The following is a 24,039-nucleotide window of genomic DNA, read 5'->3' on the forward strand; positions in this document are numbered from 1 at the left end:
TTACAGATCCCTACAGACATCTATTGGAGGCAATGCCTAGGCAAATAGGCTGTTACTGTGTCAATGGTGGCCCAACATGGTACTGGGTAAGTCGTCACAATTTAGTGATCACTGAGCATATTTCTCATGCATTATCAGGATTATATGAACATTTCACCAAAAAATTTAAATGTAATTTTTTTATTTAAAAAATAAATAAATAAATAATAAAAAAAAAAGTAACTGAAACTGAAAATTTTTATTTCCAGCCTCCATTACCCATGATTAATGATGTATCTTCAGATACAGACCCAAAAAGAAAATTGAGCTCATCACCTAGTGTGTCATCACGTTTTACTCCATCTAGGCAGTCCTTAAAAAAAAAATCCCTTTCATTATCATCGTCAAAAAGACATTTGGAAAATCAACGTGAAGAGCCATTTGATAAAACTAGTAAGTCCTTTCAGTTGTAAATGGGTTTTTTATTTTATTTATTTATTTTTTTTTTGATAACTTGAAACTTTAAAGTCGTTACACTAAATGTAAGCTTTGAAGGCATTGAAGTGAGCTTTAATCAGTCCTAGCAAGGATGATATTTCTTCAAGTAAATAATACAATTTTATTTGATGTACTACAGATACAAACACATAAATTGAAACAAAATTTATCTTATTATTACTGCTTTTTAAGTTGTGACAGAAAACTGCAACAGTTATTTTCAAAATCCTCATGCATAAATTGTATTTGTTTACAAAGAAAACAAAACTGTATGTGAAAACCATGAATAAATACTAATTTGTTTTCACAGACATATCTTTCGATTGCATACTAAATTGTAAATAAGGAATTTAAAAAAAACATGCACACAGTGAGTTACTTGAAAGAAAAAAAAACTGAAGCCTTGAAGAATGTGATAAAAAGAATTTGCTAGCCTATTACAGTCTGTTTTGCATATCCTTAAATGAACATTTTCAAATTTTTAATTTAAAAAAGGATATTGTTACCAAATTACTTTTGTTTATATAATCCAAGGGAAAGAATGTACTACTAAAATTAAAGAAAACTTGAGAAAAGGATATATGGACTCACAACCTGAGTTGTGATATTAATCTTGTTTGCATGATTTCAGGTCATTTGCTGGAGAATTATTTTCATATGATATCCACTCATTTGAAAAAAAAAAAAAAAAAAACATTAGTTATCAACTCAACTTTAGTACACCCAGAAATTAGACATTGCATGAAAATTGCATTTCTGTATTAATTTACAAAATCTATGAAATTAGAATTAGACCTTAAACCTCCATAGAGGATCAATAAAACATGCACTGAAATTTTTGTTTCTATTTGAGTTTTCCTCTTCTCAATTTGTCTGAATGTATTTTTATTTATATAGATTTTTGTTGGGGGAAAAGGCCTGGTGACTTGTCATTGGTTTTAAAAACTTTCCAGAGACTAAAAAACATGTTAGTGTTGACACTTGACTTTTCCTTCTAAAGTAATGCTGAAAAATCTGAAGCTAATATAGGCCCTTATGGGGCTGGGGGACCTGTCAGATCAGAATTGGTTGATCTTAAAACCTTCCCAGGGATTAATAGAACAGGCACTGAAAATTTGGTGTCACTTGAATGTTTCGTCATCAAGTAGATGTCAGAAAATACTTTGATTTATGTACAGCGATTAACTTAAAACTTAATGGGGTAAAAACAATTGCCAAATTTCTATTTGTTAAACTTTAATTAAATTTGAGATTGCTCAGAAAGTGTTTCTAAAAGGTCCAATTATAAAATTCATCAGAGTCCATTCACTGGGAGTAAAGTCGTTACATGGGGACAGAAATAGTGAAGATAGTATGCACTTTAATCATTTTTGTACACATGAAAAATTAATGAGTTATACATACTGTACTGTATTTCTAAAAAATAAAATATAGTTTTAAAACAATTTCTGCATAAATATATCTACTTTATATCACATATTTATTAAAATTTACCGCTGGGGCAGAGCAATCTAAACTTATACTTGTCGACACATTCCCCAGGACATATGCTGTGCTTAATATGCTACTAAACAACCTTCAAGGTGGATACCATCAGGGTAAAGTTTAAAGATAAGTGGCAAATAAAAGGTTAGCAAGAGAACTAGGTCATTAGGATATTGCAATAATAGGTAACATTGGAACCAGGATGTCCCTGAATAATAATTTAAGGTAACTTTCTTAACTGGAAGTAAGATATAGTTTCAGGAGGATGATTTAAATAGAGAATTCAGCGCAGCAATTATTTTCAATATCCACATACATAAATTGTATTGTTTACAACAAAAACAAAAATCATGAATAGTTAATGGTAGAATGAATAACACTACTTTGGTTTCATCATTCGTGTCTGCCATTTGAATTCCTTTTAGCAAATAAGGAATAAAAATTATATATTATGCTCTGCCCACGTAACACAACTTTGTGGATGGAGCATAATAGAAATGAGAAAGGATCTTAAACAACTAGTTGAATATACAAGGGTAAACTTTGTTTGAGATTGAAATGCTTACCACCTTGTATTGAACAAAATTACATCTACAGAGTTACTTTAGAAAAATTTGAAATGAAAGATAAACTTAGCAATGATGGTAATTGTATATTAGAATTTTTCACAAGCATGTAATTTTAATTATGAACATAGTATTTCATCATAAAAAGAGCTACAAGTTTATGTGGATGGATTATAATAGAAATGAAAAAGGGATCATAAAACTAGTTGAAAACACAAAGGTATATAGAGGATTTGAAATTGAAGCTCCTGTCACCTTGTATTGAGCAAATGGTAATTGGTACAAAAAATGCAACACAAAAATGTTAAAAAGAACAAAAATGATTGTCAGATTTGCCAACCATTAAATATTGATACCTTCTTGCTGAAAAGTTAAATGGCTTTCCTGGTGCAAACATGACTTGAGATGAAAAAAGCCAAAAATTTAAGAGAACTTGAGTGGAGGCTTCAAAAGAAGCATGTGGAACTTTAAATTCAGCACAATGCCGAGCCCAGAGAAGTTCAAGAGGCAGCTAGAGAAAAATAATTAAATATTATATGAAATTTTTTGTAAAATTAAGCTAAGAATCTTCATCTCTAGTTGATGAATTGGCATTCAGTTATTCTGCTCTGTGTTGCATAAAATATATGTAGAATATGCAATGCATTAAATAAATGAAGCATAAAATATGCATAACATTAAATCATCTTTCCTCCCTTGTTGTGTGTGGAGTTAAAATTAATCTACCAATGTCCTTCAGCAAAATACAAAAGAAATAGAAATACAACATAGTGTTTAAGAAGACACATGCACACGAGATTTTTCATGCATCATAAAATCTGGAAAAGTAACACATTTGCTTTGTGCACTATATGTAGATGATATAATATTTGTTTCAAGTGATGAGAAACATGATGCAATGAGATATTTGCAGACATGAACATAAGGTGTGAGCCAAGAGTTTCTGGATTGGTGAAATATAATTAATTTAGTTATGTGTTGGTGTTATTCCCTTCAAAGTAGTCCCCTCCAGAGTTTATGCATTGATACCAGCATTCTCCCATTCTTTGAAGGAGCTCTAGACCTGTTTCACAATGGTATCCAACTCTTTCTGTCATTCAACATGAATCTCTGCAATATCTTTGAACCTTTATCCTTTTAATTAGATTTTCATTTTGGGAAAAGAAACAGGAAGAAGTCATAGGGGACAGGTCGGAAGAATAGGGAGGGTATGGGACCCTCATCATTTTGTTCTTGGCTAAAACTGCTGCACAATGGACTGGCATGTTGTTGTGATGCAGAAGCCCATTCTAAGTGTGCCACTTGTCGGGATGTTTTTTCGTGATATCCTCCCTCAAATGCCTTAAGATCCCGATGTAGAACTGGTGATTTACAGTTTCACTTGGTGGAAGGAACACTTCACGAATGATTCCCCCTTGTTGAAGAAAATAATCAGCATGCTCTTGATGTTTAATGACCTGTCTTGCCTTCTTTGAACATGAAGATAGACTTTTCCACCAGAAGGACTATTGCTTTGGTTCTGGGTCATAAACCTAGATTTCATCCCATGTTATGATCTTAGAAAGGAAGTTTCTGGCCTGTGCTTGCAGGTCCGTGCACATGGAAAGCCAGTTCTGTTTCTGTTCACTCAGCAAATGGTGCACAAATTTTTGATATTACTTAAAATTCAGTAAACTAGATTGTATATGCAGAAATTACATGGAGTATATTCATTAACCCAAGGAATGCAACGTGACAGATTTGCAAATTAGAAGAGGCACTATATATTTTGATGTCTGTATAGCTTTTGCTCTGCTTTGGACCATGTGCAAGTGTCATTCTGTACATGAGTTGATAAAAGCAGTTTGAAGGAACTTGTTGCACTTATGACAAGCCACATGTTTTGGAGACAGCAAGTCCTGATGCAAAGAAGAAGAGAGTTTCATTTGGACCAGCACTTAGTCCAGAGCAGTTTGATAAAAACTTACCTCCTTCAACACCTGTGAGAAGAGGTGGTTTACCACCACGTCGAACCACGGGATAACTCTTCCTTTGTGTACATAGAAAACAGAGGTGATCTGTGCAATGCAAGGACAAATCACGCTGTCCTACAGCTGTCTGTTGGATAATGTTGAAAATGTTCCAGTACCTTTGATCTGAGTGTGTATTCAAACAAATATCTTCTGATAGTGGATGAGCAATGGTTGACATCCTGTGGACGTATAGTTGCATTTTACCTTGGAAGCATGAACATGCTGAGCATCTAAGGCATCCTTTCGCAATGAGAAAGTGTCCTGTAATCTGCTTGATAGTGTATGTGGTGTTTAGACCTCACTTTTTTTGAAAAGGAAATGCCAGATATTTGATGAACCATCAAGCATTTCATGGCGGGATCGTATAAAAAGGGTGGATCATCACATAAAATGAAATTAAATAGACATGTCATAATGAAATGGATGGATAACCCATATGCTGGGTGGTGGTGCTTTCCCACATATTAGCAATGTGTTATATATCATTTTTCACTCTTGTCAATGGCCACCTTGTTTGTTGTACCTGATATCTACAATGTGATGTCACATGTGTATTGTGGGTGCCCGGTAATACTGCTGGATTTGAAGTAAGCAGTCATTCAAGGGATGTTAAACATTTCACCTGAGATATAGGAATTTGCTTTTTGTCTGATATTAACTGTATTCATTGCATTGTGGATGTTTACAGTCTATTGAATCTGTACTGCTGTAATGAACAGTTATCATTTAATCATCAACAGGAAATTATTACAAGTTCCAGTGCACACACCTGGTGAGATGATGAGACTACATTTTATGCAGATATTTGTCTTCAGTGTTGAATGCACGTCCAAAAGAATCTAACTACTTATTGCAAAAGTGTATAACTGTGATGAAATGGTTATAATCTCCTTTAATAATAAACTTTAATAAAGCAAAATTTAGTCTTTGCTTATTATATATAGAAAAGGAAGCTATTGCAAATTTGCAATTTACAGAAAATATTGCTATAATTTAAGTAAAAATTGATATTCTAACTTTTATATTGTGGAATATCAATAAATATATTTTCTATCTATGATTGTGTACTCGTTTGCAGTTTCTTTAGTTATGATTTTATTTTTCAGATATATCGTCAACAGAAAAGTCAAACAAAAAGCGGAAAAGATTAAATTTGGAGACAGCAAGTCCTGATGCAAAGAAGAAGAGAGTTTCATTTGGACCAGCACTTAGTCCAGAGCAGTTTGATAAAAACTTACCTCCTTCAACACCTGTGAGAAGAGGTGGTTTACCACCACGTCGAACTTCTGCTCCTGACTATTTTGGCTCCCCCATTATGACTCAGTTTACAAGTGTTAAGAAGAGTAGGTCAATGGTTCCTAAAGAAGATAATATTCCTGAAGAAAGTTCTGAAGTCAATATGGTACCTGTAAGTCCACTTGCAAGAAAAAGATACAGTAATCGTATATCACCTCCCTCTCTGAGAACTATTTCAATACCATTGTCTCCATCAACAAATATTCAAGAGGATTTGCAGAAAGGTGTTAACATTTCTTTAGAATGTACCACAGATCAATCTGTATTAAACAAGTCTCTGCAAGAATTGGCACAAAAACTTGAACTTTCTGAGGGTACAGGAACTGAAAGATACCCTGAAGTGCATTTAATAAGTTCAAAAATTAAAAGAAGTCCTAAAAAAATGCAAACATTCAAGAGAATCCCAAAAACATCTGTGTCAACTTCAAAAGTTAGGGTAACCCCAAAAACACCTATTGGTTCAGTGATTAAAAGACAACCTAAACCTTTGTCAGCTTCAAAAGTTAAAATTAGTCCTAAAACATCTATATCAAGTTCCAGAGTTAAAATAATTTCTAAAACTCCTAAATTGGGTTTGAAAGTTAAAATCACTCCTAAGACTTCTATGTCTGGTTCAAAATCTAAAATCAGTTCTAAAATATCTGCTTCAAGTTCAAAGGCAAATATCAGTCCCAAAACATCTGTACCTGGTTCAAAAGGTAAGGCTAGTAGTCCTAAAGGTTTTGTATCACTTTCAGATATTAAAATCAGTCCAAAAACTCCTATATCTGGTTCAAAAGTTCATCTCAGTCCTAAAACATCTATATCACTTTCAAAGGTTAAAATCAGTCCCAAAACTCCTACATCAGCTTCAAAAGTTAAAATCAGTCCTAAAACTCCTATATCAGGTTCAGAAGTTAGAGTTAGTCCTAAAAGTACTCTGTCAGGTTTGAAAGTAAAAATCAGTCCTAAAACTTTTTTATTGGGTTCAGAATCTAAAATCAGCCCAAAAACTCCCATATCAGTTTCAAAGTCTAAAGCCAGTCCTAAAACTCCTGTGTCAGGTTCAAAGTCTAAAATGAGTCCTAAAACTTCTGTATCAAGTTCAAAATCTAAAATCAGCCCTGAAACTCCTATATCTAGTTCAAAAATTAAGAGAAACTCAAAATCTATGGATGTTGTTTCATCACCAAAATCTGTACCAGTGATTAAGGAGCCTGTGGAGCACTCTATAGCATTGACTCCTGAGTTATCAGAAACTTTGCCTGCATTTCCTTCCAACAAAAGTGAAAATGTTGATATGTCCCCAGGAATTGGTTCCCATATAAATAATGACGACATCATTCATATTACTAAATATGCTTTATCTTCAGAATCTTTAAAAAATATAGCCTCATTAGAGAAAAATAAGTTGAATAGGCGAGAATATAGAAAATTTAGTTTGTCTCCTGTGGCAAGTATAAATGTCAAGCAAAAGCCTGTGGGAAGGTCTCCAAGAAGAGCTTCTGTTACTGGTGCATCTCCAAATTTGTATAGGAGACAAAAAAAGCAGGATGCGGGTATAAAATCTGTATATTTTACAAAGCAGAAATCAAATATTAAAAGCTTGGTATCACCAAACTCACTTGTTTCACAGGCAGATGGAAGCATTTCCCAGAATTCCAACTTTTTGACAGAAAGCTCTCCACCAGAAGATAAATTTCTTCAGAATCTCACATCTGAAAAATCTGGTGAGACTTCTAGGGACAGTGAAAATATCGATAGTTCTGGTATTTTTGTAGAAAAATCATTGCAGTTAAGTCCTGTCTCTGTCTGTGAAGAGAGCCGTGGGACTCCTGTTCATGTAACAAGATCAACTGTTTCTTCTCGTTTGAAATCATCTGAAACATTACCTTATTTAGCCTCTCCTCAACTTTCTTCTTTGCAAAATACCAGGAAACCAGTTTCCAGTTTCATTCTAGAATCACCTGTTCCTGAAAAAGTATCTGAAATTTGTACCAGAGGTAAAACAAGAAAAAGTATTTCACTACCATCCCAGAGATCTTTGGTCACCACACCCTTACTCTCACCAGCAAAGTTAAAAACTTCTCAGTCTGCTCCACCAAAACACAGCACTCAAGCAAACAAAGGAAAACGCATCAGCACAGAGAAGTTACTAAGTGCTAAAAAAAGGCGTGTTAGTTATAATGCAGGATATTCTACACCAATTCCGAAGATAAAAGCACCAGATTCACCAGATAGTAAAAAATCTGCAGCCCTTTATACAATTCATGCTTCGCAGTTAAGATCACAAATCACGTCATCCAGAAAGCCTTCTGTTTCCAAAACACTAAAAAAATCTGTTTCAAAAACACCACGGAGCACAAAGAAACCATTGTGGTCTGATGTTTTGAAGAAAGGTTTAATGATGATGAAAAAGAAATCTTTTGTTTCCAGAGGTACAAAAAAGTTCTCTAAAGGAAAAATCAAACCAAAAAATCAAGTGGGAAAAAAGGCTAGACATTCTGTACAGCCAAAAAAGGTGAATGTGTGATTTTATTTTTCATATATTTTTTTATACCCAGATTAGTAGTTTTTAAGCTTTTCATTTATATTATTTTTTAAATTGTACTTTTTTAGGATTGCCTTTCTGTTAGTGGTAATACTTATAAAACAACATGAAATATCCGTTTTTTTTTTTTTAAAGCTGCTTGGACTCATGCAACTGTGTTTTAAACACTTTAAATTGTTTGTTTGAACTATCCCTGCTCTAAGCAGAGCAGGGATAGATCAATAGACTTATTAAATTCTTAAAGAATTTTTTATCTCAAGAAATATTTATAAACTTTTTTAATAGTTATCGCAAACACAAAATATTGTTGAAATCTGTATTATTCTATAACCATGAATGTTTTAGAACCAAGAAGAAACACTGTAACATTGGTCATAAATACAAAGGGTACTAGGAAAGTTTTGCAATATGACGCAACAATGAATCACAGGAAGCTGCTTGTTGCTGCATGTTGAGACATGTTCATACGTGCATAGTAGCCACCGCGCCAAGTCGATGGGCTCAGTTATTCATTAGTAGCGAGAGTGTAAAGTGCTTGCGATGGCATCGTGGTCACGAAATGAGATAAGGACAGTTTTGCGGTATAATTTCGTGCGTGGTTTAACCATAGACCAGTGCTTAGAAGAAATGACTCTTGCACTAGATGATGATTGTCCACATCGTACAACGATATTCAGGTGGTATAGAGAATTCCAAAGGGGAAATTTCACTCTGGAGGATTCTGAGAGGCCGGGAAGGCCACGAATGTCAGTTACGGAGGAAAACGTTACTGCTGTGAGGAAAATGCTTGACGAAAACAGGCGAGTGACCTACCAACAGATAGAGGATACTTTGGGCCTAAATGCACCAGCAATTCGTTCGATTCTGCAAGATCATTTGCACGTGAAGAAACTTTGTTCTCTCTGGGTGCCGCATCAACTGACTGAAGAGCAGATGACACAACGTGTGACTTGGTGCCGGGAGATGTTAAAAAAGTTTGATAAGGGATAATCTCGGTATGTGAACAACATCGTGACAGGTGACGAGACTTGGCTGTACTATTACGATCTGCCAACCAAGGCTCAAAACAAAGTTTGGGTCTTTGATGATGACGACACACCCGTAATTGTCAGAAAATCCCAATCTGTAAAGAAGAAAATGATAGCTGTATTTTTCAAATCGAGTGGAATTGTGGAACGTGTCGTTTTGGACACGCAGAAGACAGTCACAGCTAAGTGGTATACTGAACAATGCCTGCCTAAAGTCATTGGATCTATGAAGAACCTGCGGCCAAAGTCAAGAATGGACACCTGGTACCTCCATCACGATAATGCTCCAACTGACCGTGCCAAAGCCTACACCGAATATTTGACCACGACAGGACTGAAACTTCTCGAGCACCCTCCCTACAGTCCAGACCTTGCTCCCTGCGACTTTGCACTGTTCCCGCATGTGAAAATGAAGCTAAAAGGGAGGCGGTTTTCCAGTGATGAGGACCTTCTACGGGCTTGGGACAACGAGTGTGCTTTACTCCCTAGTGAAACTTGGCAGAACTGGTTTAAAGATTGGTTTCGGAGGATGGAGAGGTGTATTGAATGTAGAGGAAATTACTTTGAAAAAATTAAATAAACAAAGCTGTATTGCAAAACTTTCCTAGTACCCTTTGTATAGAAAGGAATAAACATAGTAGGTCTGTTGCAATTCTAATATTTTGTTGTATATATCCTCAAACATCCTCTGAAAAGCTGGCTGGAGTTGGAATTATGACCTTTACATATTATAGGGAAATATAATATCATAGTGACCTCAATGAGTGAGCTACAGAGAACACTAAACTGATAGAAAATCAACAAATACTGAGAGAAATTTTGGTAAACTAATTTTCAGAAAATACATGAAAAAAGGTTCTTCCAAAGAATGAAACTAGAAGTAACGAATGTGAAAGTTTAGTACAGCAGTATTCTGTAAAACATGTTTGATCTTCAAGGTATCTTGTAAAAGTTAAATGTAAACACTAATTAACCAAGTGAATTATATTTTACCTGTGTTAAATATAATTCAGTAGCTTTTATTTGTGTTAGAGTGGGGATCACAGATAACGTAATCATAGCTGCCAGCCTCCAGATTTGCAATGGAAAATCCATAATTTTTTATTAAATTAACCTCTTTGTCTCTTTGCAAAAATTGTTTTTCTGTCCCCCTTTCTTTTTTTTTTTTTTTTTTTTTTTTGTGAATTTGTTATTTTTTTTAGTGAATTGGGCCTGTGTGTACTTGTGGTAGTCTACATCAAAATAGAAACGTGTGATAATAGCATTGTTCTCTGAGCAGTCATTTGCTTGTGTTGTGCAAAGATAATTCACAGTATCTTTCAGTATGAGGCCAAAAAAATATGAAATAAAATTTGAAAAGATATATATGCAAGATTTTCCATGTTTGTTTTATATACTATATGTAGAAGTGATTTTTCAATTTAAAATGGGGAAATGTGACTTAATCAGACACTTGCAAACAAATTAGCATAAAGACAGCATGCAGTATATAGAAAGAAATGAAAACATAGAGGTGCATTTCATAGGGAATGATGATGTCACACCTGTCGAATGTTTATCTGCTTTTTTTGTTACAGAATGTATCTTCCTCTGAGTTATGCTGATCATGCAGTGCATTGTTCAGAAATGTTTCCCTATAGTGAAATAGCAAAAAAATATGGTTGTTGAAGAACAAAAACATTGGGAAAGAAGACACTTTCCTATCCATGCATTGTTAGTGAAATTGCATGGATAGGAAAGTGAGATGCATGATGGCTCTGAAAAATGGATCACTTTCGATTGCTACAGGTGACAGTAATCAAAGCTGTATCCCATTGTGCTGATCTTTTTTAATTTAAAAAAATAATAATAAAAATTGTCAAATCAAAATCAGTTTTCACTCACTGTTAACATATGTAAGGTAAAGTTACAGGGAACAACATTAGACATCTTCTGAAAGCAGGAGGGATTCCTTTAAAAACTGTCTAGCACTTAGTGTTGATAATGCCAGTGTTATAGTAGGCCTAAAAATTGGAATAGCAAGGGCATTAAAAGAGGAAATTGAGCACTTGGCGGTAATAGGCTGTGCTTGTCATCTTATTCAATTTTGTGCTGAAAAGGGAGCTGCATGCCACCTTGTGAAATTGGATGAATACTTTATAAAAATTTACTATGTAGAAAAAAATGCTAAAAGGAAAGATAGATTTAAGCAGTTTCAACAGATACATGACACTGAAATGAAAAAAGATTTTGAAAATTTTATATACCTGTTGGCTGTCTTGGTTAAATGTGTAACTAGACTGGTAAATCAGTGGCACCCTTTAACAAGTCTGTTGCCGACCGGGCTAGCCAGGTGGGTAAAGTGCCTGCCTGGCAACCCAGAGGTCGCAGGTTCGAATCCCGCCTCGAGCTTGGATCAGAGTAAAATGCAAGAACTTTGGGAGGTGCATTATGGCCACAGAAGCCGATGTGCCAACAACTACCAAAAAAAAAAAGAAAAAAGAAGTCTGTTTAAAGAGGATAGAAATGGTGAGAAAAACAATATAAGCACTTTCAGAGTTATCAAATGGAAAAGTGCAACAAGTTATCGCTAGTGAATGGCATTGATTTTTGTGTTCAAATCCAGTTCATGATCCAAAAGTTTTGAAAGAAGACAAATTGATAAACTCAAGAAAAAGAACATCTGAATTGCAAACTTCAGGGAAAAGCAAGTTGATAATTCTAAGCATATTATCTTCATTCTTGCAGAAAGTCTGTACATGTTTCTCTCTCTCTTCGAGCTTGAATAAAGCAATTTTCTTGTTTCTTTTAAATGTTATGGCAATATGTGAAAATCTGAACGTAGCCCTTCCATCCATGATTTGGGATTATTACTCTTATATATGTTGAAGAATGTTATGAGCAAATTTATTTTACCAGTAGTTTACAAATCTTCACTTCCACTTTGGAAATTGATTACCATAGCAGACTAAACCAGAATGCTGATTCTCACTTAGTAATTTCTGCTGCCAAGTTCATGGAGAGTCTAAAACAAGAAAAGAGGATTCAATAAGGATGTATTTTATGGCTGTATGTGACTACTTGGTTCACAAGTTCCCATTGAAAAATGATGTTCTTATAAATGCTGAGGTGGCATGAATTTCATCAATTGACAGTGCATTTTCAAATATTTGAAAAAAAAATTTTGACTAGCTTTCAATGGTTAACGTTCAACATTTATTTTTTGGTGGCAATTAAAGATAAATATATTTTAGCATCAGCCCTGTCAGTTTCAGTTTGAGAAACTACCAGATGCTATTGTGATGAAAGATTTGATGTGCAGAATCCTTGTTTGGGTGACTGACAAGTGCACAAGGAAGCTTAAAATATAAAAATTTTACCAAACCGTGTTTTTTTTTTTTTTTTTTTTTTTTTTTTTTTTGAAAACCCCAAACACGAGCGGTATTAGAACCTATGGCACTTAGTACCGTGCATGGGTTGGAGGTTGAGAAGATGAAAGAAGATACTTGTTGGCATTAGACTTGAACTTCTGTTGATTCTAATTTTCAGGAAATACATATGAAGGAAAGTTGTTCCAGAAAACAGAAGTTGAATGAATAAACGAGGAAGAAGAAAAGTTGGTTCTGTGAGTTTAAAGTTGTACAGTAAAAGGATGTTGACTGATTGCAGCATGTGATCGGACTGCTTTGGAAGAGAGAGAGCGGGGATTATAGAAGCCAATTCAGAAGAACAGCACTCGTGGGAAGTATCTATAGAAAAGGCAAGCAGCAGAAACAACATCTATGAGACAGAGTGGAGAGACGACTGTTAGAGATGAATCATAAAGTAATCTAACTGCCATTCTTTTGAATGGAATCTAGAAGCCTGAGAGAAAGAAAATTTGAGGGTACTGCCCCAGATATGGGAACAATACTTCATGGTAGGGTGGATTTGTGATTTGTACAAAGTGAACTGCTGTTTGGAGTAGAAAACTAACGCTGAGGGCAAAAGAGAAAATGCAGTTTTTTAGATGCAGAGGAAGCAATATTTGTAATGTGCTTGTGCCAAGAGAGATTAGAAGTCAGGGTAATCCCCAATAGAGATATATGATCTTGCCTAGAAATCAGAGTGTCATCGAAGATAAGCGTAGGAGCAGAAGAATCCTTTTTGTGACATATAAGACAGGACTGAGTTTTAGAAAGATTGAAATCAACTAAGTTATCCTTGCCCCGCTGTAGAATTTCCTGGAGATCAGCATTTAAGGAATTGGTAGTGAATATTTGAGAAACCCCTGGCACCACCATGACATGATTGGACTAATTCTATGTATATCGTGCTGCAATTAAAGTTGAAGCTAAAGAGCAAGGCAAGGTTTCTCAAACTGGATGGTGAAATGGAATGTGCTATCATCAGCAAAACTGTGAGTAGGATTTCCGGTCAGTGGAAGAAGGTCATTGATATACAAAAGGAAAAGAGTGGGAAAAAGAATTGTACCTTGGGGAACACCAGCATTGTGGAGAAGTTAGAAGACAGAGAGCCATCTATCATCACCTTCAGTGAGTGCTCAGAGAGAAAACTGGATACTCAATTACAAAAAACAGCATACCATAAGATGGAAGCTTATTTAGAAGACCTTTATTGCCAGGCACGATCAAAAGCCTTTAAAATGTCAAGTGCAACTGCTTGAGTTTCACCAAACTCTTCCGTTGAATTTGTCCATAGATGGGTAACATAAGCCATAATATCACCAGTGCATCGACACTGACGAAATCCATACCTGCGATCGTTGATTAGATGGAAGGTTTCTAGATAGTTTAAGAGTTGGCATTTAATTGATTTCTCCATTAATTTAGAAAGAGCAGAAGTAATTGCAATGGGACGATAATTGGATGGAAGGGTTTTATCACCCTTTTTAGGAACTGGCTTAATATTAACAAATTTCCAAGCAGAAGGAAAAACACCTTTAGAATAAGAAAGTGAAAAAAGGCGACACAGAACTGAGTATATTCAGGAACACAAGTTTTGAGAACAAGTGGGGAAATTCCATCAGTACCTGGAGCTTTCTTAGCATCAAGATTTGTCAGAATCATTCTGATGTACATTTGATGGGAGACCACAGGAGGCATTGAATGGAGTGTATTGGGAGTGGTGGGTTACCAAGATCATTAATACAGGAATTGGAAGGAAAATAGGAAGCTGGCAGGTCAGCTTTATCCTTGGCTGAAGTGGCAATAGAGCCATCTGGTTTTGACAGGTTGGAACAGAGATGGGCAAAAGTTGCGGCCGGTAGCTTTAGCAAGAAACCAGAATGCTCGGCTGCCATTTGGACAAGAAGAAAGTTTTCTATTCTTAGCTTGTTCGAAATCTAGTTTGGACTGATTAATAACTGCTTTACAATTGTTGTGAACTTTGGTGTAGGCAGAAAATGAAACTGAAGATTTGGAAACCAGACAATTACGATATGCAACATTCTTCTCTTGAACTGCCTTAGCACATTTGTTGGAAAACCAAGGTTTAGATCAGGCCTAGCCAACCCAAATCGTTCTGCAGGCCACCTTGACAAACTACAATTTTCCGTGGGCTACACATAAAATATAACAATCTTTTAAAAATAAAAAATAAAATGCAATAAAAAATTTTTTATTCATTCATTTTTATTATATATCTACATCAGTGAGATATTTGTTTTTATTTGCAATCACTCAATTTTTTTAAATCTACTTCAATATTGGTAGTTTCATATCTTAATTGATTTTCCATATTTTTTTTCATCTCTTATTGAATCTCGAGATTTACTTTTAATAAATTTCGCTTTTGGGGAAAAAAATGTTACAAATATATGTGGCTCCGAAGAAGCTCACAATTTTTTGTGCAAAAAATCTTAATTTGGAATGCTTTTCTGCTGTCACATACGTGTTGTAAAAGTTGATTTTTGATATCATGGGGTGAATGTGTTTTAATTTATTGTTACACTGTAAATCAGTTACTTCCATCTGCAGAGTTTCTGGGATAGTGGAAACATCAATGAGAAATGAAGAACAAAATATCTCAAACACTATCATATTTTGTGAGTTCTGAGAAATGACAATCAAATGCTGCTGAACTTTTTTTTTATTTCATCAGCGTACTTCGAGAAGTCAACATGAAATAGTTATTTATCATGCCTAGTGCATCTAGTAAATGATTTCCCACTGATGTAGTCAGTAGTATAAAAATCATCTGGCAGGCTGCAGGTTGGCCAAGCCTGCCAGATGATTTTTATACTACTTTTATTTTATTTTTATACACAAGGTTTAGATAAAGGACCAGGTTTTATTGTGGAATAAGAGATACCATCCCTACAAGAATAATTTCGCTGACACGACCTGAGCAGATGTTAACATTACAAGTTTTGAAACAGTAATACGACTAAGGAAAAGAAATCTAGAAGTGTTGTTTATGAGAACAAAGTCAACAAGAGTGTTGACTGCCTGGTTATGATTGTCTGGTATTCTTATATAGGTAAACAAACTGTGCGGGATTATTAGTAATTGCAAAAGCCTCAGCATGTCAACCAGCCGTGTCTGTGTGACAAGAAAATGGAAGCCAACTGAGTTCAAAACATTAAAATCACCAAGGAAAATTACCTCACTGGTAGGAAATTTGGACTGGAGAAAGTCAAATTTCAATGAGTTCCAAGTGATTAGTGGAGTGGGAGAATGATAGAGGCAACAGATAAATTTGACAGAATGTGCTAAAGGGATTTTAAGCCAGAGGAGATTCCGAATTACTAAGTCTGTGACAGGGAATATTAGAACGGACATATATACAAATTCCACCTTTGAAACGAAAGGAATCACATAGCGAATAATTTGGACAATTGAAATGAGCAGTGGTCGAATCAGCCGATAACTGGGATTCTGTCAGATGGGAGGTGGAAATGGACATAATTGAGATTAGAACTAAGACTGTATATTTGTGAAATGAACAAGGAAGTGTTTGGGAGGTTTAGATCTTTTCGCAGTTTACTCTATTAGTTTGACAATTCATGGTGTATTCAGTAGTAAGAAAAGTTTGGGGGGCATATTGAGGTAAACTTCTCTTATTCTTTTATAGACATGGCAAGAATATGCCTGTCTTCTTGACAGTGCCCCCACATATACACTACTCGGACTTCCTCCAGTCACCACCTGGCAGAGTAGAGGTAGCAAGATTATACACTAGCTGATCCGGAAGCCTCTTAGAGAGTTACCAATAGGTTTGGTCTAGTGTGCTAACTGCGAACACTGTTTTAGAGCTGTGTCATCGAAATGTAAGGAAGATTGGATCTCGCCATGATGTCCATCATAACCTCAAAAGACATCAATCATACTGCATGGTGGTAGAAATGGGGAGGATTTACTGGAGACTAAACATGGGTTCCACCACTTCCAGCAAGGTGGTGGTATTATACCAGTTGATGAGAGTTGTCTACCATCTGGTATTGCCTGGTAACACAGAGGGGGGCACACCTTGACCCCTGCCTGTTTGTCCTCACCTGGGTGCTGCCCCCCCCCCCCCCCTTTATGGACAACATCAGATCATTCAACAGTACATTGTCATTTGCTTCTGTGGAATCTCATCTTGCGATTCCACCTGGAAATAATCCATTCTGCTTCTGAATGCATGGCCAATATCATCATAGTTCTCATATTCATTCATCTGCTGGCAATCAAAGAAGTTATACCCAGTTGTACGTTGTTGATTCTGGAGAAACAAATAAGGAGCATTTGAGCAATCAGGCCAATTGGAGCTGCAATGAAGCTGTTATGAAAAAACTTGACAGCTTAATCTGCCAAATCAATCCATTTGCACAGCTATACAAAGCTTTGAGAGAAGTAGAGTTGGAGGAATTTGAGAGAGAGCTGCATCCATTCATTCCCCAATTCCAAAAGTCAATCTGACCTATTGCAGAGAGAGAGGAACTGAGACAGAAGGAGATGTAATCTTCCATCAGCTGATGAGATTGTAGTGATGTTTTGTAACAATGACAGTGAGCCTACATTTGAAAGAGATAATCAAAGTATCCAAGACCACAATCCAATCAGAGTGCTCAGTTCAGTTTGAACATTCCCGGTCTCAATTTGATCCAATGATGTATGTTTTGTTTTTTCTTGACGGTCAAGCTGGACGGCAACTAAATATAGAAATCAACGTGTTACAATGGAAAGTTGCTCAAACTGCCAATAGGGAGGTTTGTTTAATCCTATTTTGTTTTGAAGAATGCTGTTCCAGCAATGGTGGGCTGGTGGTTCTTATCTTCAAGTTGACGCCAACAACCTCAATTTTATAAGAACACAACAGAGCAAGTTGAGAGTTGAACAATATCGCGGCTTGGTGGATCATTTGAATGATGCAGCCAACAATTCAGGGCATCAAGTCGGATGAGTCGTGATATTACCATCTTTCCGAAGATCGCCAAGGAACACGCGTGAAAGGTATCATGAAGCGATGGCCATCTTGAATAAATATGGGAAACCAGTACTAGTACTGGCCAGAAATCAAATCCAACCTTTTTCCTGGACAGCAGCCATCTGACAGACCTGATTTGCTAGCCAGTCTTCAAGATAAAATTAGCAGAACTCTTAGATGCCTTTTGGGGGAAAAATGTACAGTAGAGCATCGATAATTCGAACTAATTTGGACTGGGGGTAGTTCAGACTTCCAATTTGTTTGTATTTTCAAACTTATCAAAAATACTGTTCTGGAGACTTAAAAAAAAAAAGTTTGGTAAGTTTAGAAATAAAAAAAACTAAGTTGTACTTGCATATTTTTATTCATAGGTAACAAAACATATGAAACATTCAGCCACAGTAATACGTGTATAAGCCTTTAATGAAAATAATTGCTTAATTTTTTCTGCACCTTTTTCGAACTTCGTTTCTTTGCTGTCATATCTCTCACTCTTTTCAGCAAGAATAGTTGAGTTGGATAGCATTCAGTTTGTTGATTCAGCATTCGTTTGTTGATTTTCACGTATCATTTAATTTTGTTAATTGGTAAGCTAATAAAAGTGTAAATTTTTTATAGCCTGTGTATAATACATCTGATTTTCGCTTATTAGAATTGCCATTTAATAGAATCAAAATTCAATTTGCAAACGTGATCACAATAACCGGTGCTTACTGTAATTGTTTTATGGCATCAGTGTAAAAAAATAAATAAATGCTGGCTTGTTCAGGTTTTCAACGCTCTACTTAATTTGCACAGCATGCTGCCTTTGTATACACAACACAATTGAGTTCTGAAAATGTGGACTATCACATGCTCATATCTTACTCATTCTGGAGGGAAGACACAAAATCGATACTCCAGAAATGATCAACAAAATAGTTTGTGCTGAACTTCCAGATTTGAAATCTGAGCCTAGATTGTTCCAGATTTTCACCACATTAATGATCCATGGACCGTATGGAGGCTTCAATCCAAATTCATCTTGCATGGAAGATGGTAAATCTACCAAAAATTTTTCAAAGGATTTCAGAGACACAACAGAAGCAAATGTGGATGGCTACCCCTTGTACAAATGAGAAGGAAGTTCGGCTCAAATTGGTATTCATCGTGTTGATAATTGTAATATTTCATACAACAAGTTCTTGAGCTGAAAATTCACCTGCCACATCAATGTTGAGGTCTTCACTTCCTTCAAGTTAGTCAAATATATCTCCAAGTATGGCTACAAAGGATATGGCTGCGTAAACTTTGGGGTCCAGGAAAATCAGTATGATGTTGTTCATGATGAGATGAAAAATTACCTAGATGCCTGATATGTGTCAGCACCAGAAGCAATGTGGAGATTACTGGAAAACAAGATGCATGATCAATCACATAACATTATTCGTTTAGCTGTCCTTCTGAAACAAGAGAAACTGGTGTATTTTGCTTAAGGACAAGAAAGTGAAGCCTTGCAACGAGCATTGAGTACAGATATTCACTTGACTGCTTGGTTTAAACTGGATGCAGAAAATCAGGAAGCATGACAATATCTTTATATTGAAATTCCTTACTACTTCACTTTCCAGGATAGCTTAAAAAAATGGGAACGATGACAGCGGGGAGCAGATAAGATCATTCTAAGAATGTATTGGTGAGTCCAAAAGATGCTGAGCATTTTTACCTTTGTCTGCTGCTTTTACATGTCAAAGGAGCTGAAAGTTTTGCTAGCTTAAGAACAATTGATGGAACTGTTTATCATTTCAAGAAGCTTGCTGATTTAATTTACTTGATGATGACGGAGAATGGCTTGACTGTGACAAATGTTTGCCATGATCTGCATTTTTAATCAACCAAGGGATCCTTTGGTTTTATGGTAACAGTTTTCGGATAATATGATGGAAGATTACAGGTGAGATTTCAACAAGCAAATATCCAGAAACAGAGCAATTGCAAGACATCGAGGAAATTCTGAAGATTCATGTCTCCCATTGCTCATCCCTTGGTTTACCTGATCCTGGAACCAGTTATGAATTCCCAGCATGACTTCAACATGGTGATGGAAGCTCTAGAGGGGCAGTAGAAAGAATAAGAAGTCTTGATGAAATGTAATAATCTTTCAAAAGAGTTTTAGCTGCTATCGAAAATGAAACGGCAATGAGTCATTTCTTTTTTTTGGATGGACCAGAAGAATCGGGAAAAACTTATTTGTACGGCACACAGTCATGAGCTACTAAAGAGGGAACAGTCAAATTGTCCTTCCATTTGCAACCACTGGAATTGCAGTGGACATTTTGAAAGGTGGAAGAACTGCACATAGTAAATTCAAATTACCATTTCCGATCCTCAAAGCTTCTATATCCAGCATGAAGATGAACTCCTTGTGGGCTCAAAAATTAAGAAATGTTTGCTTGCTTATTATTGACGAAACATCCATGTTATCAAATGTTCTGAGATGCATCGATCTCCTGCTAAAAGAAGTTAGAAGGGTGATCAGCAGTTTGGTGGTAAGGTATTACTGCTGGGAGAAGACTTTGAAACAGTGTTCCAAATTTGTCATTTTTCATGTAGGCTGTACTTTCTGCTGTCATAATTCAACTATTTCTAGACAGACAAATTTAAATTGAGGAAGGATGATTTCAGGAATGATATGTAGAAATTTGCTTTCAGGTAGTTGATTACTGGAATAAACATCATCTGGTGTTTTGAAAGTGGCCAGTTTGAATAGTTTTAAGGAAAAAGTAGACATATTCTTAGACGGAACAATGGCATTTGTGTTGTGGAAGTTTTTTTTTTTTTGGTACTAATCCTGTGTAAGTTTGGTTTATTACAGTATATGTCACTACTGATACTAATATTAAATGTAACTAAACTAGGCACAGCCACCTCAAAGTATCCTCTTTGAATGGTAATGTACTTTTGCCACCATTGGCTAGATATCATGGTGGCATTTTAAGTTGCATCAAATCCTCCTGTTCACTGCAGAAATGGCAGCCTTGTAAACCTCGTTTCATTTTCAGGAAGAGAAAAACTTTTATTTTGATAGGCCAAGTAAGAGAGGATGTGTTAGCACAACAATATTATGTTTAGTGAGCTCTTATTGCGTGAGAAATTAGCAGTATTGAAGCATTATTCTGAACAACTTCAATTATTTCACTACCTACCATTATGGACTGTTTTGGTGGATTGCCTCTTATAGACAGGCAAACACTTGTTTGTATCTTTCCTTATTCACAGCAGTGCTTGTGAATAAGGAAAGCCTTGAGGAATGATTTGCAATGCACAGTACCATTTCGATGAAAAAAAATACTTCTAATAACCCTTTCTCTTTTGACCTGCTGCCAAAATTTTTCAGATTGCAGCAAATGAGGTAATTTACAAGTCAGTGAGTCATGCTTTGGTTGTGGGTGTAACTAGACACAGTCTCCATCACACTGTCTTCCCTGATGAACTCTAGGAACAGTAGATCATTATCAGATCCCGTTGTGAGATCACCACAAATTGTCAACTGCTTCTCATATTGATCATTCCTAATCATCTGAGACACCACGTGCCAAGCAATCTGACATATCTTAAAATCACTGCTTAAAATTCCATGTGAAATATTTGAAGTAATGACAGCTTCAACATGAAATGTATAAAGCTTCTACTAGTTTATCAGTAGTCGCACAGCGGCTTTTATGCATGAGTAATCTAGGCCATTTCAAGCAGTTAAAGGTCTTCTAATGTGATCTTTAGTATGAGATGGACATCCTCTCCATAAACCTGACCCATCATTTTCAGTGTTTCACAAGCAAATTTTCACAAGTGTTGGCAAAGTATGACGTTTTCACAATGTTCGAAATTTCACATTTTTCACTTAGGCTCTTTCTGCTTAGGCTCTTTAAGACTTTCTGCTGTCGTAATTCAACTATTTCTAGACTAGAAAACTAGGTGCTGTCATGTGTTTTGTGTGTTTCCAAATAATTATAGATGCAGTTTATAATAGATGACAGTTAAAAAATAGCTTTGAAAATCTTTAGGAAAAACTCACACCTGTTAGCTTCAGTTGTCCAATTTGACCTTACAAAAGATGATACTTCAATGAATGAGAGAATATTACTGCGTAAAAGAAAGCAACAGTGGGTTTTTTATATTGTTTAATAATTCTTTCACTTTTTTTTTTTTTTTTAATTATAATTTGAATTTTGATAATTTCATACTGGACAACCAAGTGAGGCCAAACATTTAACAAATTGTAATTTATGAGGTTAATGAGGTGATTAAGCCTGAAACAGCCTTAATTATCTCCTTCCTTCTAGAGTTTACACAAGTAAAGAAGTCTTGGCTGTTTTTTTTTTGCATCCTCCCAAAGATTTCTTGTAATCTGCCTTTGCTTGCCTAATCTCCTTTGTGGCTTGATTACAGACTGGCTTATATCTGTCATAGGCTTCTGTGTTGACTGATAATTTATATGCATCCTATGCATTTTTCTTCTCTGCCACGAGCCTCATTAGTTCCTCTGACATCCATTTGAGCCTAAACCTTGAACAGTATTTCTTAATTGGTATAAAAAGCTAGCTTCCAAGATTAATTCTTGGAATGCTTCCCATTTATAATTTGCTGTTTTTGGTAATATCATCAGTTGGTCCTACTGTGTAGAATTTAAAAACTATCTGAGACCATTGTAGTCATTTTTATGAAAGCAAACACCCTTCCCTTTACCCCTGATGGGAGCTACACCTTTAAATAAATCCCACATCAGTACACCGTGATCACTGCCACCCAGTGGTTCCGTTACCTTCAAATTCTTAATGCATGAATAATCATTGCTGATAATCAGATCATGAGTATTACTCCCTGTGATTGCCTCTCGAACAAGCTGCTATAGAAAACAATCATCCAATTAATTCACAAAAGTCTTGCTAGTGTGCAAGTGAACAACCTACAAGTTCAGTCAATATCTGGAAGGTTAAAATCCCCCATTATAAGACATTCTGATTTACTGACCCACTCTTTCTCTGCACAATTGAACATTGTATTCATCAGTCATTAGGCCTATAAAACACACGCTTACCCTCATTTTTGCTTTCCCAGTGCTTCTGTCACACCAAACTGACTTAACATTGAACTGTCCACCCATGTCAACTGGATGCACTTCCTTAGATTTTATGTTTCTTAACTAACAGCATAACTCCCCTACCCTATCTATTCTTCCTGTACACATTGTACTCCCCAAATTCCAATTCTGCATTTCTTATATCTGTGTGACACCATGTCTCTGATATCCCAACAATATCTGCCTTTGATGCCTTAATCAGCACTTCAAATTCATCAAATTTATTTACTATACATGACAGATGATAAAAAAAAAATATATCACATATAATATCATGTGAACTGGCTGTTTGTTTGTTTTGGTTTTTAGGAGCATTAGCAACTAAGGCCATATTGCTCCGGGATATGCGGTGGTCATTCCCTGACCTTTCCGCATCCTCCGTATTTGGTGGTGATGGGCTCGAACCCCGGTCTAATCCAGAAGCATGTGCTATGCACTGCTGCTCCTTCCCACCTGGCTACGGAGGCACCATGTGAACTGGCACAGCACAATAAAAATAGCCAGTGGGGCAAAATTATCCTCTAAAACAGTGTCACCTGTATCCCTGAACTGTCGTAATCCTCTCACCCACTGGCTTTTCTTTCTTTCAGGTGGCATATTTAAAGGCTAATCAAGTCAAATATATCTTGTAAAAATACTACTTGTAAATCCCCAAACAAACAAACAAACACAGTGCTTATGTCACACCACACTGACTCAACATTTCATTGTCCACCAATGTCAATTGGATGCACTTCCTTAGATTTTGTGTTTCTTAACTAACAGCATAGCCTGCTCCTCCCTTCCTATCCTGTCTATCCTTTCTGGACACATTGTGCTCCCCAAATTCTAATTCTGCATTGCTTATATCTATGTGACACCACATCTCTGATATCCCAACAATATCCGCCTTTGGTGTCGTGACCAGCACTTCTAATTCATCAAATTTATTTACTATACTTCTACCATTGGTGTACATGCAAGTATACATGCACCTGTTCTTACTCTTAGTTACCCTAACACGGCTCATGTATTTACGTGCTCCATGATGACTCCCAGCAGTCCTTGAAATCTCAGCACCTTGCTTTTCAGGCTGCTGCTCATTCTAATAGAAGCAGTGCAAGAATCATTTTCACCTCTGCCTGTGGCTACTGTTAAT

The 24,039-nt window shown here is 35.9% G+C and overlaps 1 protein-coding gene across 1 annotated transcript in view; it reads left to right on the forward strand.

Moving 5' to 3' along the window:
- LOC150087385 (uncharacterized) overlaps positions 1–24,039 on the forward strand; it is a 124,015-nt gene that overhangs the window by 23,691 nt on the left and 76,285 nt on the right. Inside the window, exons 5-6 of the mRNA XM_090372462.1 lie at positions 249–432; positions 5,647–8,336. Of these exons, the coding sequence (XP_090228588.1) occupies positions 249–432; positions 5,647–8,336 (2,874 nt within the window). The remainder of the gene's footprint in view (positions 1–248; positions 433–5,646; positions 8,337–24,039) is intronic.

Source organism: Mastigoproctus giganteus, chromosome 4 (genome assembly GCF_048544385.1).
Source record: "Mastigoproctus giganteus isolate SK-2022 chromosome 4, ASM4854438v1, whole genome shotgun sequence".
Lineage (NCBI taxonomy): Eukaryota > Metazoa > Arthropoda > Arachnida > Uropygi > Thelyphonidae > Mastigoproctus > Mastigoproctus giganteus.